General features: G+C 33.9%; 1 protein-coding gene across 1 annotated transcript; it reads right to left on the bottom strand.

The window, feature by feature from the left end:
* Positions 1-1,917: 1,917 nt before the first annotated feature.
* On the bottom strand, positions 1,918-16,055 carry NTS (neurotensin). Its single transcript, XM_062202038.1, has 4 exons — positions 15,914-16,055; positions 13,606-13,667; positions 5,689-5,913; positions 1,918-2,074 (listed from the first exon to the last, which is right to left on the bottom strand). Exons 1-4 carry the CDS (start codon positions 15,984-15,986, stop codon positions 1,922-1,924), a joined length of 513 nt encoding a protein of 170 aa, XP_062058022.1. The 5' UTR covers positions 15,987-16,055; the 3' UTR covers positions 1,918-1,921.
* Between the last annotated feature and the right edge of the window lie 2,246 nt (positions 16,056-18,301).

An 18,301-nucleotide genomic window follows, 5' to 3' on the forward strand; every position in this document is an offset into this window, starting at 1 on the left:
GAAGCATCATTGTGTGTGTGGTTACACACACACACACACACACAGATTCATGCACTGCCTAACAATGGAGATATGTTCTAAGAAATAAATCATTAGATGATTTTCTCATTGTGTGACCATCATACAAGATGCCAACACAAACTAAAATGATTATGATATTACTAGATTGTATAATCTTATGGGAAAACTACTATGTATGTGACCCATTATTAACTAAAATGTCTTTATGGGATGCAATATATATTATATAATATTATGTTATTATATATAATACACACACATGCACACTTGTATATATAATCAAACACATTGATAATGCTTTTACTTGAAACAAACTTATTTGATAGATCAATTAAGAATTAAACAAATAGTTCTTGTTTTATTTGCATTTATTCATTCTCCCATGCTCTTCCTTTCTTGTGTATATCTTAGTTTCTGACTTACATAATTTCCCCCACTGTCTAAAGTGCTACTTTTAATATCTCTTGCAGGGGAAGTCTAATGGCAACAGATTTCCTTAATTTTTGTTTACCTGAGAAAGTCATTATTTATCCTTTAATTAAGAAGGATAATTTTGCAGGGTATAATAATCTAGATTGGTGAGTTTTATTTCCTCTCAGAACTTTTCACTCTCCCCTTGCTTGTATGATTTCTGAGTAGAAATCTGATTTAATTCTTACCTATGCTCCTCTATAGGTGAGGTTAGTTTTCCCCTTTAGCTTCTTTTCATATTCTTCCTTTGTGTCTGATTTTATGTAGTTTGAAAATGATATCCCTATGTATAGTTTTCCTGACATTTTTTCTTATTAGTATTCCCTGAGTTTCCTGGATTTGTAGTTTACTGTCTGATAATAGTTCGTGGGAAATTCTCAGTCATTATGGTTTAAATATTTCTTTTGTTCCTTTCTTTCTCCCCTCCCCTCTGATATTTTTATTATGCATAGGCCACACCTTCGGTAGCTTTGTTACAGTACTTTAATATCTTAAGCTTTCTTTTTTTAATCGTTCTTCTCTTTTTTTTTCCAGTTTTTTTTTTTCATATTTCTGTTGAGGAAGTAAATGGGCAAATGTAAATTTTGTGATGGCTTATGCGATTGCAAGTATTATGTTAAAATAAATTTAGGAGGAGTTGCTTCAAGAATAGCTTTTTGCCACAAATGTACCCTCCTAATTTGGAAAAAAAATATTAGTCACATAATACCTCAGTGAAGTTAAAAATAAATCTTTCACTTACTGGATCAATGTGAAAAGAGGGTGAAACATCAATAAAAGTAACTCTTGTAATGGAAGCAAATCATCAGAAAAATGTATGATTCTGATGGCTTGTCTTTTTTATTAGTTATCAAGTTCATTTAACAGACAAAAAATTCAACTGAAGATCATTAAGATAGGCATAATTAACAATAGTTCATTAATTGTTCTTTCAGATGGTTCTATCTTACACAACTACTTTTGCTACATCTGAGAGATGCATAAGTAAGTCTTGAAAAGAGCAGATTTCTACCAATCCAATAAAACATTCAATCAAATACTAAAAGAGGTACTATTACTTTGTTTTTGGTTAATGATATGTAGGCCAGACTTTGCTGTAGCACTTTGCTGTATCATTTATAATAGGATGTAAAATGTCAAATATTTTGACTATTTAAACAATTCATAATGTGCTTTGCAAAATTACAAAACATTATATGTATGACTCAACTAATAGCTACTCCAATTATACACAATACATCATGCTCAAGATCTAGATTTATTTGAAAACATTTAGTCCAATTTAAATCAATGCAGAAAAGTCACATTCAATAAACCACAATTTCAGAAAAGACAAAATTATTGTGCTTTGTCACATTGTCACACAAATATAATCTGATGTTTAAAGAATGATAAAACACAATCACATGTAAATGAAATACTGATCTTCTCAGTAGTAGTAAGAACCTCTTTTGAGGATATAGGGTCTTCTGGGCTTATTTTCATACAGCTGCCGCTTCAGAATGTAAGGAATTTTTCTCTTTATGACTTCTTCCTTTTCATTTTTGTCATTTCCATTATCAAGAATATCTTCCTGTATCAACTACAATATAAAGAGAACATAACTAAAAGTTACAGAAATGAAATATTTCATGGTAAGGATTTGCCTACATTAAATCACATTGCTATTTAGATGGCAAGGTATATATGGATAAGGTACATGAAGTTCAAAGAAATTGTTTTGCCAAGAAACAATTTTTAAGTTTCACAAAGAACTTGATAACTGTGATAGGATCAGAACCTGGTCTTTCAGGTTCTCTGTACAGGGTTCTTCCTAGTTCACCAAGCTAACTCTTCTCAAGAAACTTAAATATATTTGAGAACATAACACTAATCCCTCCAATTGAAAGGACACACCAAAAGACATCTCAGTATTTTTCAACCTTGAGTTTATGATGGAGAGAACAAAATGGTAAGAAGTATATATTTATATGTGTGTGTGTGTGTGTGTGTATATATATATATCACAACAAACATAGTTTTGAATCTAGTAAATCAAGTTTGGCTGCAAAAGTAACAGGATTTTGCATATAAGTAAGTCAAATACTGACTTGACTTGGATTTATTTTCAGTCTTAAAGAATTCTTGCTCTTCTTAACCTACTCATTCCTTGTTGAAATCGACATATATGAAAGCTATGTTTAAATGATTAAAATCTCTTTGGAGTGTGATTGCCTTCTAAGCCTTGGGGTCACTACAACTAATACTGACATTTAAATTATAATGCATGTGCATACAATCATGACAACAGTACTTTATTTTAGCCCACAGCTATTCAATTTCAGAGAAAGAAAAACAGCTACTGTCAGACAACTTCATTTCTTAATCTTTAGTTTCTCTGTGCATAGTCTGTAATTACTTGTACTATGCTCAGAATAATATTATCGTTTTATTTTTAAATCACTCAATAACATTTAGAATAGAAAAAGTTCCAATCTTATGTTCACTTGATTCGTCTTCATAATAGTTTATTGAGAGTCTTTTTTTTTTTTTGGATAAATAGCACATAATTAACATTTCCCTATGTCAAAATTGGTATTATTTATGTTTTATTGGTCTAAACAATATTTTAAGATTAAGCCATTTAACTGGAATTGAAATTAAAGGATGACTAGCACAGCAAGTAAAAAACTGGCCTTTTTGGTTTTTCATCTGGAAAACATCTTTTTTGCTTGCCATCTAGAGTAAACACTAGAAGTTTTGCTTGCATTTCTTCTTTTCCACAGGATATCTTTGTGATAGTCAGGAGTAAGTTCATTATACCAGCAAGAAAGTCACCCTCAAATATTGTGTTTGTATAAATTCAGAATACAAAAATATTAAGCAAATTTTTTTTAGGTTTATCTAAAAGAAACGGTTCCCCTTTGGGGAAAATTTAAATTTCTATTTTCTGTTAAAGCATTTTTTTAGACTCATCTTTTTTACATATCTTTCCAATAATCTAGCTTATCTTTTACAGCAACATATATCAATTACTGCAATAAATTGTAGTGTCTTCCAAGTGCTTTATTTTGAATAATCTTTAAGCTATTAATTTTGAAAATAATTTATTTTAAAGGTAAGCTATAGCATATTTAAAAGTATACCTTTAACAATGCCATGCTTAATTATGTCTTTACTAGGAGAAAAGAGAATGAAATTAGAACTAGTATCTCAGGAATGGAACACATTTTGAGTATATAAAGATGAAAACTGTTGAAACTGTCAGATCCTTAATTGGAAATCACAAGATATAGATAACCAAGGTGAACTCTCTACTTGGTGTAGGACTAATCTTATGAGTATAAAAATTAACTGAAAATTGATCTCTGTGAAAAATAAGAATGGAAAGGGAAGAAGGAGGAGGAAGAATGGTGGGAGTATGGGTGGGAGGAAGGTACAGGGGGAAGCACCATGTTCCCAAATCTGTATATACTAAATACATGAAGTTGTATTCCTTAAACAAAATAAATTATTTAAAAAATCTAAACACTTACAAGGCAGAAAAAAATATAGCTAACCTTGATGTCTGGAGATTGAAAGCAAACTGCCCTTAAAACATCTATAAAGCATTCAAGAGCAACACCTTCTGAAACCTGTCCTAGAGTCCAGAGAGATAAATCTTATCTGCCAGATCAGTTTAACTTGGGTGATGTGCACATTGGGTCTATTTTGCCTTAACAAAGTGGGACAACCTTGCACAATCCTTAGTTTTTTATCTCTACATTCCTTATCTTGTCCCAGAAATGTCCTTCTTTCAATTAATCAGTAGCCCTCTTTTCAATAGCCTCTTTTCTGAAATAGAACCCTCCCTGAAGATGTTTGTAACCACTCCTGTTCAAAGTCAAGAATTTACAACTTGAGAAATTTATCCCTGCTTACCAAAAAAACCTTTTTGGGCCAGTAAGTTTAACATGTTGCAATAAAAGAAAATTTACTCTCATGAAATGCGTAAATTCTCACTAGAATGTGACCAATTTGGAACACTTCCCAACACTCATTAAAAATCTTTGGTGTTGAGTCTCCCTGTAAGTCACTCTTATTCTGTAATGAATAAACATATTTACCTTCTTTCAGAAGGTAAATTTTTTTTCAGTAACTGGAATTCTTAAGGGTAAACGTAGACATTCTAGTTAATTAATTTCTTGTTGCATTTATTCATATGTTTGGTTCTGCACATTTACATTGTGTGGACCTATAGAAGAACTGTTAATTGTTTTCAGACAACCTGGTTCTAGATGACTGGCTCTGGAAATACATCAACTAACTGCAAATCAAATTTCACCAAAAATTCTTAAAATTTTCAACACACATTCTCAAATAAAATGTGGTGAGTACCAGCTTAGTACTTAATACAACTTATTCATCCAGTTTTTCATTGTAGCTCTGTATGATGAAACTTAGCTGTCGTGGCTGTAGTGGACCTGGTTTAGCTGCTAAGAATGCCTGAAATTCACAAACATTTTAAATAGGACTACAAACATATGCACAGAGTCATGTACTTTTCTTTATAAACAAACACAAATCAAAGAGTTCTGGATAAAAGTGGAATGGTAAAAATATATATCATATATATTTTACAATTACAAAAAGATTTTATTTTGCCTAATGTATTTAAATACAAAATGTTCCAAATCAAGAAAAAATGAAATGAAAGGGATATATCTCCCTATCTTATATGTTTTATATAAATGAATATATGCATATGTATATGTGTATTTTATTTGCATAATATATTCAAATGCAAACAAAATCTTTTGTGTTTTTTCTGGTTTTATTTGGAACACTTTGCATCTTGCATTTGTTTATAGGTAAGCAAACACATGACTTTGTGTTTCTAAGAAAACGTTTTCAATTCCTTAAATTTCTTAGACAAGCCACAACCACCACCAACAGCAAAAACTGCCAAAATATGTCATCCATTTAAGCATGATAAAGCATATGGATCAAATCTGCCTTAAAATATATCCCTTTTTATGATTTAAGAAAAAATATTTTTTAAACTCCAAATATTGTAAGAACTCTTTGAAGATTTGGAGGAATGTTGATCTCAGCACATGGTTTATTCTTTAATATTTGTAATTCTTCCTGTTATGATATGATTGGGATAAAAAATCAATGCAAATGAGAGCTAAATAGTTTACATATAATTATACTCATATTTCACTTTTGTTTTACCTCCCAGTGTTGAAAGGCTCTGCTGTGGCAGATTTTTTGGAGCTGGTATATTGTCAGCATTGCTTCCAAGCTAAAGCCATCTAAAGTGGTAGGGAATTTCCTTCTTGTAACAAGCTCCTCTTCCCGAACCTCTCCTGTTTCTTCAGCTTGGCTGTTCAGGTTATTTACAAAACTGCAAACATTGAGCAGGGTCATTTTCCAAGAAGGAACACTAGCTTTAGTGATCTGAAATACAGAAGGAAAAACAACTATTTGAAATAAAACTTGTGGAATATGAGTAAGAAATAAATTTTTATTATATTAATTAATGGCATTTTGGAGTTTAATTGTTACTCTAGCCTAATAAATATAGTATTGTTGATGTAATAACTTCATGTCATAAGTTAAATTCCTGGCATTCTCTGGATAATAGAATACATAATAGAGTTAGACACACATACACACATGCATATACACAACAGTTATGTATGAAAGTAAGATATTAGAGACAGTGGCCAGTAGACATATATTGTCTATACATGTCAGAGATGAAAAAAAAATTAAAATTCAAAAAATATAATTTGCTTTTCATTATGTTCCAGCTTAGTGCCTAATGCAGCAAGAACTAAAATGATATTAACAGACCTGGACAACTACAATAGTGTGAGGCTGTTAACATATTCCACACATTAATACCTGTCATGGAAGCATTAGAGCAGACCAATTTATTTGTGAATTATAATATTTCATGGAATTTATTTTCTAATAAAGTCTTTTTTTTAGATTTATTTATTTGAAAGACAGAGTTACAGAGAGACAGAGGCAGAAACAGAAAGTTCTTCCATCCGCTGGTTCACTCTGCAGATGGCTGCAATGGTCAGAGCTGCGCCTATACGAAGGCAGGAGCCAGGAGCTGCCTCTGGGTCTCCCATGTGGGTGCAGGGGCCCAAGGACATGGCCATCTTCTACTGCTTTCCCAGGCCATAGCCCATAAGGGATGCCCATGCAGCAAACTGGGCTTTAACCTGCTATGCCACAGTGCTGGGCCCCTCTAATAACGTCTTGTTAAAAACCATCATTAACCATGATCAACAATGTTCCTCCATATCAACAATAACCAATAAGAAAAAAAAAAGCAGTAGGAAATCCTAGCAGTGAAATACTCAAAATGAGCAAAAAATTCAAAGAGCACAAATAAAGGAAATTATTATTTTTTCTCAAAGACTAAAAAAGAGATTTAAATGAACACAAGGGCATTATGGACAGGCTTAATTATTATAATATCAAGCTATATTTTTTCTGAACTACTCTCCAAATACAATGTAATTGTAAATCAGTGTTCCAGTGTGGAAAACAGAGGGATACTGGAAGTTGCAGAATGGGATTTGGCAGAATAATTATAAAGGTTTGATCGAATGAGAACAACCAAGAAGATGTAGAAAAATGGTGCCAAGGAAAGGCTTATTCTACTAAATGTTAAAATGCATTTGAAAGCTACAGTAATCAAAGGGGTGAATTAATAGTGCAGGGATAAACACAAAATCTAAAGGAAGAGAATATAATGTTCCAGAACAGACCCAAGTGCATGTTTTTGTGTTGTATACAGCAAAGGTTGCATCTCAAATATTTTGGGACAGTTATCTATGGAGATACATACATGTAGATATGATTATAACCTTTTAAAAAGACTTATTATTTCTCTATTTTTTCAAAAGCAATGTAACAGAGAGGGAGAGAGAGAGAGACAGAGCTTCCATCTGTTGGTTCACTCCTCAAATACCCAAAGACAGGGCTGGGAATGGCTGAATCCAGGAGTCAGGAACTCCACTCAGATCTCCCATGTGCGTGGTAGGGCCCACATACTTGGGCCATTTTCTTCTGCCTTCCAAGGCACATTAGCACGTATCTGGATCAGAAATTGAGTAGCCAGGACGTTAACTGGCACTCCAGTATAGGACGTCAGTATCGCCAGCAATGGCTTAACCCACTGTGATGTAAAGCCAGTCCCTAGTTATAACTTTTTTGATGTGTTATGTTCAAGCAATATCCAGATAGATTAATATGAATAAAAATAAAATACTGTGAAAATGTCAGCCAATTTATTTTACAAGCCAGGAATCATAATCATAACAGATATCTAAATCAAGATCCATAAAGACAAAGATTTTTTTTTTTTTTTGACAGGCAGAGTGGACAGTGAGAGAGAGAGACAGAGAGAAAGGTCTTCCTTTTCTGTTGGTTCACCCCTCAATGGCTGCTGCAGCTGGCACATCATGCTGATCCGAAGCCAGGAGCCAGGTGCTTCTCCTGGTCTCCCATGGGGTACAGGACCCAAGCACTTGGGCCATCCTCCACTGCACTCCTGGGCCACAGCAGAGAGCTGGCCTGGAAGGGGAGCAACCAGGACAGAATCCGGCGCCCCGACTGGGACTAGAACCTGGTATGCCGGCGCCGCAGACGGAGGATTAGCTTATTGAGCCGCGGCACTGGCTGGACAAAGATGATTTTAAATACACAAATGTGTAAATCATCAATATCTCTATGGAAACATAGAGCATCCTGAACTAAAATCAAAATAAAGCTACATAGAAAAAACTGACACAAAATTTTAGTATCCTTAACACAACTATTAAGATTTCAAAAAGAGGGGCCAGTGCTGTGGTACAGCAGATTAAAGTCCAGACCTGCAGCACAGGCATCCCATATGGGTCCCAAGTTGAGTCCTGGCTGCTCTACTTCTGATCCAGCTCCCTGATAATGCGCCTGGGAAAGCAGTGGAGGAAGGCCCAAGTCCTTGGGCCCCTGCACCCATGTGGGAGTATGGAGGAGGCTCCTGGATCCTGGCTTCAGACTGGCGCAGCTCGGCTCTTGCGGCCAATTGGGGAGTGAACCAGCAATGGAAGACCTCTCTTTCTCTCTTCTTTTTCTCTCTCTCTTTCTCTCTCTCTCTTTCTCTCTCTCTCTCTGTGTGTGTGTATGTCTGTCTGTCTGTCTCTCCTCTTTGTAATTCTTTCAAATAAATACAAATAAATCTTTTTAAAAAGATTTCAAAAAGAAGAGAGTAATTACCCTAATTTAAAAAAAAATTAAAACTGGAAAATATTGCATTAGTAACAGAACCAGAAAAATCATGGAATCACTGTTTAAAAGCAAATATGTAAGAGAAATATGTGGAATAATTTTCAGTCTGGTTACCATCAGACTGGAAGACTTTAAATGTATGACACTCAATTGTACCAATGACGTGGGGAACAAAGCACTCCAATCCTAAACATCTGTGGTTCGGGGTTAGGTTTAACTTCTTGAAACCTGTTTTTGGGGCCAGCATTGTGACATAGGTGGTAAAAGCTGCAGCCTGTGGTGCTGGAACCCCGTATTGACGCACTTTGTGTCCAGACTGCTCCACTTCTGATCCAGCTCCCTGTTAATGGCCTGGGGAAAGCAGCAGAAGATAGACCAAGTACTTGGGCCCCTGCCATCTCTGTGGAAACTGAAGGCGGCCCTGGCTCCTGGCTTGGACCTTGCCTAGACCTGATGGTTGCAGACAGGAGTGAACCAGAGGATGGACTATCTCTCTCTCTCTCTGTCTATCCATCTCTGTAGCTCTGACTCTCAAATCAATCGATAAATCTTAAAAAAGAAAGTTGTTTTTGGCAATACATGTAAAAATTGTAAATGTTTATAACCTTTGAAGAATATGTCACCCTAAAGAAACTCTAAGCTGTGAATATAAAAATATTCACTATAATATTTTCAGTTGGCTCAGAAATCCTTTCTACTATACCCTTGAATATGGTTATCCAGCCATTGCTTAACTTTTTCTGTTATAGGAGTATATTTTAAAAGACAATATGCTCCCATTTTGTGACAGCAACACCTTATAATGTTACACTTCAGAGGATACTATAAATTTACATTTGGAAAACTCTTTACAGATAATGTCTCATGTTTTCCAAAATTAGTTCCAGAGAACATTAGTTCTACACTCACTGACCAAAAAAAAAAAAAAAAAAAAAAAAGGAAAAAAAAAAAAAGTTCCACTCTTGAGTAAAGTGGAAAATGAGTTTGAAAGAAATCAAAAGTTTTCCTGAATTTTAAGTGTCTCTGAGATTTTTGCAACCAGATATTCACTGTGACTTTTCAGTAGTGCCAGATAGAGTGTTCAATGTTCCCTAAACAAATTTGACCTTTGAAAGCCCGGTTTAAGTATCTGTGATGACAAATATGAGATGTCTGTTGATAGGTGAGGAAACTGAGCCAATCATCTTGCCCTCCCCTGCCCCCCTTTTTTTTAGACAGGCAGAGTTAGATAGTGAGAGAGAGAGAGAGACAGAGAGAAAGGTCTTCCTTTTGTTGGTTCATCCCCCAAGTGGCTGCCACGTGCGCTGCGCCAGTCTGAAGCCAGGAGCCAGGTGCTTCTCCGGAACTAGAACCTGGGGTGCCGGCACCACAGGCGGAGGATTAGCCTAGTGAGCCACTGTGGTGCCAGCCTGTCTCGTTCCCTTTTATCAGTTAAAATAGTCACTGTGTCGTGTAATACTGTTGTTTAACATTATATTAGCCTCCATCATGCCTGTGACATACAGGACACACAGAACTCTTGACCAAGGATGTCTAAGCAGATATTTGAAAATATATTTATATTAGGTTTAGTCTAAAAAGATCTAACTTTCAGCTGGTGCCGCGGCTCACTAGGCTAATCCTCCGCCTTGCGGCGCCGGCACACCGGGTTCTAGTCCCTGTCGGGGCACCGGATTCTGTCCCGGTTGCCCCTCCTCCAGGCCAGCTCTCTGCTGTGGCCCTAGAGTGCAGTGGAGGATGGCCCAAGTCATTGGGCCATGCACCTGCATGGGAGACCAGGAGGAAGCGCCTGGCTGCTGGCTTCGGATAGGCGCAGAGCGCCGTCCATAGTGGCCATTGGGGGGTAAACCAACGGAAGGAAGACCTTTCTCTCTGTCTCTCTCTCTCACTGTCTAACTCTGCCTGTCAAATAAATAAATAAATAAAATAAAGTAAAATAAAAATCTAACTGACCTAACCTCTGTGACTAACATTCACTAACTATAATGTGCTGAACTCAAGTCTGTGCAGCAGATGATATGAATTCAAGGATTTCATTCAATTAAAAATAATTAAGGTCATTTGTAGGAGGGTCCCAAAGATTTATATATTAATACAAAAATGTAAGGTTTAGAAATCAATACTAGATTTTGGTTTTTAGTTCATAAACACCTGCTGAACATACTTTTTATAAGGAAGGCATTTAGCTGATTACAGAAAATTATGATATTCTATCAGCATTCCGATAGTCTAAAGAAAATGTGTTGTGCTGAGTTCTCTTTCTTAATAAGCTAAATGGAGAAACACTGGTATTGATAATAAAGAGAAAAAAGTCTTCTCTATCTGCCACTTATTTTCAATGTTAGAATCTCTGCTGGCTTTCTATTGAATAGCTGTATTTCAATAACAACATTTCACTCTCAAAACAGTTTTATTTTCAAATTGAAATCACTCAGATATTTTACTTATAAAGTAAAAAGAAGGAAGTTGAAACTTTTTGAAGCTTTTACTAATGGAATTTTCCTCACACTAACATCAAATAGCTCATTAATTAAAATTTTAAATGATATATAACACCTGTGCATATTTATAGGTATTGTGTGATGTTTCAATACATTTATATCCCATATCATGTTCAAATCAGGGTAAACACATGTATCCCTTCAATTGTGTATTATTACTTTGTGGGGAAAACACTTAAATTCTTTTCCTTGGCTTCCATTTTAAGTAAAAGGTACAATATATTATTGTTAGTAAAATTTTAATGTAGTAGTAAATTTGGCTAAAATAGTCCCAACTCTAGAGATTTCATTTGTGTAAGACTGTGAATATAGCAAAAATTATTGAATAACAAATAAATAAGAAAATGATTTTGTTTTAAAAATCAGGAAGAACATTTTTGTTTCATCCTTGCAGCAAAATTGGAATAATAGTACTTCAGGATACCAACTTATCATACGTCATATCTTACTCTCTCAAAGGTGACAATGGAATTTAATTTTCCTTAATCTGCTTTAGGGACCAGATGAAGCCGAAAAGAAATTCTATTCTGCTAATACTCATACAGTGTATTTACAGAGAAAAACAAAACCACTCTATATAGTAGAATCATTTTTTTTTTCTGTGCAACATCTTGCTCATGGAAGAAATTAAAACCCTCCATTTTCACATGTTTTCAAAATATCTAGCATTCTTCAATCTATATCCTATTTTCAAGATTATTTAGAACTTTTATATGCCAATGTACACTTATAATTTCAGAAATGGAGTCGATATCAAGACACCAAGGCATTCTATTCTCTTCTATTTTCTAACCAAGACCATGAACTTGATTGTTTTCTTTTTTTTTTTTTTCTGGCCTGAAAAAAGTGTAGCCATTGCTGTTCTGAGTGCAAAGCTAAGGATCTCTTATCATTAGTTAAAATATATTTGTACATTGAGTTTCAATGAGAAATTAAATTTTATCACCCCTGATATGAGATCTACCAAATTATGGTAGTATTTGGTTTCAATGAGATCAATTTTCTAAATATGGCCATGATGAAAATCTGTGTGTTCTTAAACTTTCCCAAGTGTCTTTTAAGGACCCTTGTAGAAACTGTCTTTGTTAGCTTTATGATAACAGTGCCCTACACTGTCAAAATTGTTGCTTTTACGCACACAGAAAAGGTTCTTGTGCACAAAAATGGTTAGTTTTTCCTTCATATTTACTATTACACAAAACTCAATCTTACTTGTATGCCAGGGATTGCTGTGCCTAGAACAAGATGACCCCATTAGGGAAGAGAAACTGAGATTCTAACATTTAGATTGGAATATTGTTTCAGGATAAGGTAGGAGTTGTGAGCACATATGTTTTTACCACAGCATCTGCTGAGTTTTCACCCTTGGTACAGCAGTGCTGTAACAATGATTGCACCAGACAACTCCCACGCTTCAAAATTTGTTTTTCCTTGAGAAACATCTTTTTCTTGAGAAGCTGTGTCCTGACCATACATTAAGATACACACTGACTCACTCCAAGTAAATCAATACTATATGGTATCATATTCCAAGGGAGCTTTTCTGCTAAGTGTAGGTTGGGAGCCAGGAAAGTCGGCTTCAAAACTCTTGGAGAGGATTCATCAGGTTCATGAGGCAAAGTTGTATTTAGTTTCATAAATGTACTAAGTAGGTACAGATAAAAATAGGAAGAATTTAAATACTGACATGCAATAAAAAGTAAAGCTAGCATTTTTTAAAACCTTATGGAACTGTAAATTTCTAGGATATCATGAACTACAACCATTGCATTTAAAAATAAGGAAACAAAAAAAAATATATAAGGAAACAAAAGAAGTAATGTTAACTAACCCAATTGCTTGGGATCAAATAGTTGTCAGTTTGAGGATTAGAACTCAATACTACTGTTCTTGTCTTTCGCCCTTTCCTCTCTACCACATTTGCTTCTTGGGTAGTCATGAGCTTTCATTTTTAATTTAGGAAACCCATTTTGCTTTTCCTAACATAATAAAAAAAAAGCAAAACATTCACTTAGTTTCCATTTATGTATTTAACTCAAGGTCAATATCCCTTTTATCATACACAATGTAATAGGAATGGAACAAATATCTTTAAATACATGTATATGCCTATATAAATTATAAATGTCTACTTAATTAAAGTTGAAATATGATTATTAAAAGTCTCTATAGCTTCTTTCCCTGTCACATCCACACTTTAACTTTTGAGAATTCAAAAAGTTGTCCAAAAAGGGAAATGCCCCCCAAGGAACTCTTCAGTATTGATGGGAAATTATTACTTTAAGGAAAGGACACCATGTTTATAATGAAAGTTCAAATGTTCTTCAACCCTAGGTTAGAGGAAAGAAAAAGTTACCTTTGATGTATGCATATTGGTCAATAAATCTGCTTCTAATGCTTTCATTTCCTCTTCAGAATCTGAGTAAAATCAAAACCATATGTTTACTACAAAGTCACAACATACAACTATATTGTAATTTACAGATTTTAGATTCATGTCAAATAAAACTTAGTCTTAGCAGCTTAGTGTCCATTTCCTGTATTTATTCTCCTTCAAATAGTATTCAGAAGAAGTAGATTGTGATTTTACTTTAGGCTGACAGGCTCGAAGAACAGAAGCACTTCTAAGAAAATAAGCACAGATTATTTCCTAATGAAGATATTCACGATTTGAGTTTTTAATCTCCGAATATGAGTAAAATTCTGATTATATTGTCTGACATGTGGTTAGATCAAATATGCTACAGTACCTTGTTGTTATCAGCAATAGTCTTCATACATAAAAATATGCATGTTGGAAAATATAAGTACAAAAGAATTTTTCAAGACAAATTCAAAGAGAATTGCTTACTGATAATTTTACCACACTGAGATTTATTTACCTTAAGATACTATTTTATAAAGCATTCTTTGAAATATTGTTTTGTACTTTAAAGAGGAATTTGGGATTATGTGCACTTAGCAATTTTGTCAAAGGCAATTAAATAAATTATTTAAGCTAAAGTGGAGCTGTCCATCAACATATGCACAATAATGTTGAAAATATATCTCAAATTTTAAGATATTCTTTAAAAGTTTCCATTAATAAATATTTCAAAAATGAAAAAAATTATAAAATACTACATGGTATTAGAAATAAGTTATCAAACACCATAGCGAGGTGAATCCATCTATATTCATTAACCTCTTTGTTATAGGACAAAGTAGATGATAAAAATGCTTCTCTCTTCCTTGTACTAGATATTGTTTCTGAAAAGAAGCATCACATTTGGAGAAAGCATTTGTTAAATTGTCTCTTAGGAACTAAATCACACTTGATGTCTTTTCCTCATATTTGTTAGAAGTGCAGTTGGTTTTTCAAAAGGAGTGATAAATTCCACCAGTCACTGATGCACAATGTCCACCAAAATCCCCATAAATTTTGACTTACTACAGTAAATAGTATGAAGAGTAAGTAGACACAGTGTTTAACAATATGCTCTGAATATACTTTTAATCTCATGTAACAATTAGGTAAAATAATAATTATAGAAAAATTAGTATCTTTCACATAGAAAGATTTGTAAAACTAACCCGTCATTTTAATAATTATAGAAATGAAAAATTATGCATAAATCATATTTATGTCTGGTGCTAGATTTTAATTTCATAGTTTAAAACAAAAACCTTGAGTTTGAATTAAACATTTAAATATCATCATATCCATGTGCTATAAAAACATAAACAACTTAAATGATTTTTATTGCCTTTAAATACTAAGTTTTTTTTCCACTTTGCTGTGATCATTCAATTATTTTACATGGAGTAATTGAAGCATATTGTGATCATTATATTTCATATTACTCCTATATACTGATATCTAATTTTCAAAGTGAGTTATAGGCAGATAGTTAACAATGTTCTCATTAATGGAAAACACAATAAGGCTTAATCATTTCTATCAATATAAGATTACTAATTTTCCAATTACATTTTGAATCAACTTTGATGTCATACAAATAATTCAAAAATTATATTAATACCATGGCTTTTAATACATGGACTATATGTAATGTATTCTCATAAAAGGCTTGCTCTCTTTTTTGTGTGTTTCAAGAAATAATTTTTCTACAAATAATGTTTCCTTCATTTTTTCATTAACTACCAATTTTCACTTTATCCTAACACACACAAAGTTAAAAAAATAATTCTGGGACAAGAGTAAGAAATGTAGAGACCACTGCTTCTCAAGAAAATGTCTAAGGATGACAGCAAAATATTGTGAATGGAATGAACTTTAATGATGAGTTTGAACACTGACAGGCACCGTCTCCATACTTCTCATTAGATAATGACCAGCCTAATTTAAAGTTTGTGTGTGTTTGTATGCATGCCTGCTTGTATTTCTGTAGTGATGCATTCCAAAGGGGAGCATGCATTGTTTCCTTGAAATCCCTTTTATTGCTTTGCATATTTAAAAAGGGGAAAAACACTCTCAGTTCTTGTAATCATAAAGACAGAGCAAGATGACAATATACACAGTTTCCATCACCAAAAGAAAATTCTGAATAAGGAGGGTGGGGGGGAGGATTCTTCTCCCTGGATACATTAACTTAAGTAGCAGCACACTGTAAGGGATGAAAAAGAAATCATTTAAGGGAGTTGTGAATTGCAGCTGGGCTTACCTGAGCACAGACTCCAGGAGCTAAAAGCCAGAAGCATCACGCATACCAGCTGGATTTTCATTGCTGCCTTCATTGCTTTCTGCCTTCTAGCAAGCCAAGTCCTTGTAACTCAGAAACACACTGAAGAGGGCTCTCTCTAGCACCGCCTGTTGCCTTCAGCTGGCTTCGAAAGTGAACTGTGAGAGATGCTCTGACCATTCCCTATATATATATATATAAATATATATGTAAGTAGGATGATGTCATGATTGCACAGGGATTATCTTTGCAGGATGTGCCCTTTCTTCATCTCTACCCCTGCCCCCTCTCCTCACTTCCTCTTCCCCCTTTCCTTGGCCCCCACTCACCTCCCCCACTTATAAAGCTTGAGTGAATGTGATGATCTTCCCTAATTGCTGCTGCTACTCAGGATTTCTGACGCACAGAACGAGTCATTCAAAAGCACTCTCATATACTATGTGCTAGCAAAGAACCCCCAGCACCATTCTTTCCCCATTTCCTCTCATTTCCCCACTCCAAGAAGTTGTCATTTTGATTTTGTGAAACATGAGATTTGTTATTTCTAATACTTAAACAAAATCTCTGTGATTAATGAATGCATCAAATTAGTGAGCCTTTTGGCTTGGAACTTCTTAAAGACTTAGAGTATATTTTTTAGTAACCCAATCTCCCAAGCAAATCTTTTTTGATTTCATAACTAATACATGTTTTAGATAATAGAAAGTAGGAGAAGGAATATAAGCAGTGAATCAGTTAAAGTCCAGGGAATTATCAAAAGAATTTGAGAACAGAAAGAACATGAACAAAAAAGAAAGAGGAATACTTCCAGTAGGATGATTTTTCCAACAAATTAAAGATTTTAATATAAGTAATTGGAAAAATAGCTGAATTATTTATCCTGACTTTTGATTGACTGTCTTAGAAAAACAGTTTTGTATTTGTAAATCCCAGCTATCTGTTACTTAAGTGTTTGCAGGTGATAATGTGGATAGACTTACCACTGATTTTTTTTTTTAAATATATTTTTCCTGCCCACACTACTCTGCTCTTTTTGGATTCATTCTTGGTCATATCTCATTCTTCATAAAATTTCCTCCTCACTGTTGTTCACGACTGCATCAACATTCTTTCCTGTTACAGTTCTCTGTAATGGGACTGTACTTTGGGAGAGGAAACAAACCCAAGTAACCACCACCCACCAAAGTCCCATTTCTAAAGCAAAGTCTTCACGTATTCCATGAGTTGCCGTGATACTCATTCTTTGTCTGTGTTCTCAGAAGAAAATTGCTCAAAATGCCTTTTGGAATGAAGCTATCTTCTTACATTAGCTATTTCAGGATACATGGAGTAATCTGAAAAAGCAGCACTCTTACGGGTGTAAATATTTAAAGATAAAGTTGTTTGAGACTTGTTTAATTTTTAAATAAATAAATCAATCAAGTAGTGACAATTGAGAAAAATTGGATTTCCCTTTATAGAAAATTGATCTTTATTTTACAGTACATGTTTATGAGATTAACTACCCTATTCTTCACCATAAATTTATGAAAAGGGATTAATTCCAGACAATAATTATTTAAGAGTTAGGAGTCATTTATGGAATTTAATGCTCCAGAACTGAATAACAGCTGATGATTTTATTACCTTTAGTTTTTTTTTTTTTGTGAACCTACATATAGCACAGTATTGAACACTACTCACCTGGGGGAAATTTTCGTAAAAGGATAATTAATTAGGAAAGACGTGAAACTATATTTAAGTATGGATTTTTTGCTTTGCTACCATTAGGGGGCGCAATGACAGTATAAATACTTCATTTTAACTGATAGAATTTTTGAGTTCTGCTTTCCTTTTCCTCATTTTCAAAGCATCTTTGTGATAAAATCTTCCAAAAGCCACTTTCATGAATAAATAAATTATGTATTTTTTTATGTTTAAATCTTTTTCTCTGCTTTTGAATGGCAAGCACAATCAACTTAAAATGCTTGATAGTAGTTTATTAGTAAAAGTGAAAAATGTGTAAATTAGCTTAGATACAGCGTGATAAATATGAAAAAATAGAGTAAATGTGTTAATCCATGCCAAATGGCTCAAAATCAAGTACATACTATGTACTTTTTTTTTGAGAAATAAGGATGTGTAACTTTTTCTGGTAAAATTATGATGTAGATAAACCTTGATCTCTCTAAATGTTTTATTCCTTTCCTTGTCAGCACTAATGCCTTCCAGTTATAGCGAAGTCGAATAGTTTGTTTTAGGAACAGATTAAGTTTGTATACTTACATACTTAATTATTTATTGTATTATTTAAAAAATACCCTAGAAAGTAGCTAAATAATGGCTTGAATACAAAATTTTAGGTACCTTTATATGGAGATGAATGTGCTG

This window comes from Lepus europaeus, chromosome 10 (assembly GCF_033115175.1).
Source record: "Lepus europaeus isolate LE1 chromosome 10, mLepTim1.pri, whole genome shotgun sequence".
NCBI lineage: Eukaryota > Metazoa > Chordata > Mammalia > Lagomorpha > Leporidae > Lepus > Lepus europaeus.

Coding starts and splice junctions, on each gene's coding strand:
- NTS (XM_062202038.1), bottom strand. CDS start 15,986: ATGAAGGCAGCAATGAAAATCCAGCTGGTATGCGTGATGCTTCTGGCT. Junction 13,668..15,913: donor CTCCTGGAGTCTGTGCTCAG/GTAAGCCCAGCT, acceptor GATTTTACTCAG/ATTCTGAAGAGGAAATGAAA. Junction 2,075..5,688: donor GAGCCTTTCAACACTGGGAG/GTAAAACAAAAG, acceptor TTTATATTGTAG/TTGATACAGGAAGATATTCT.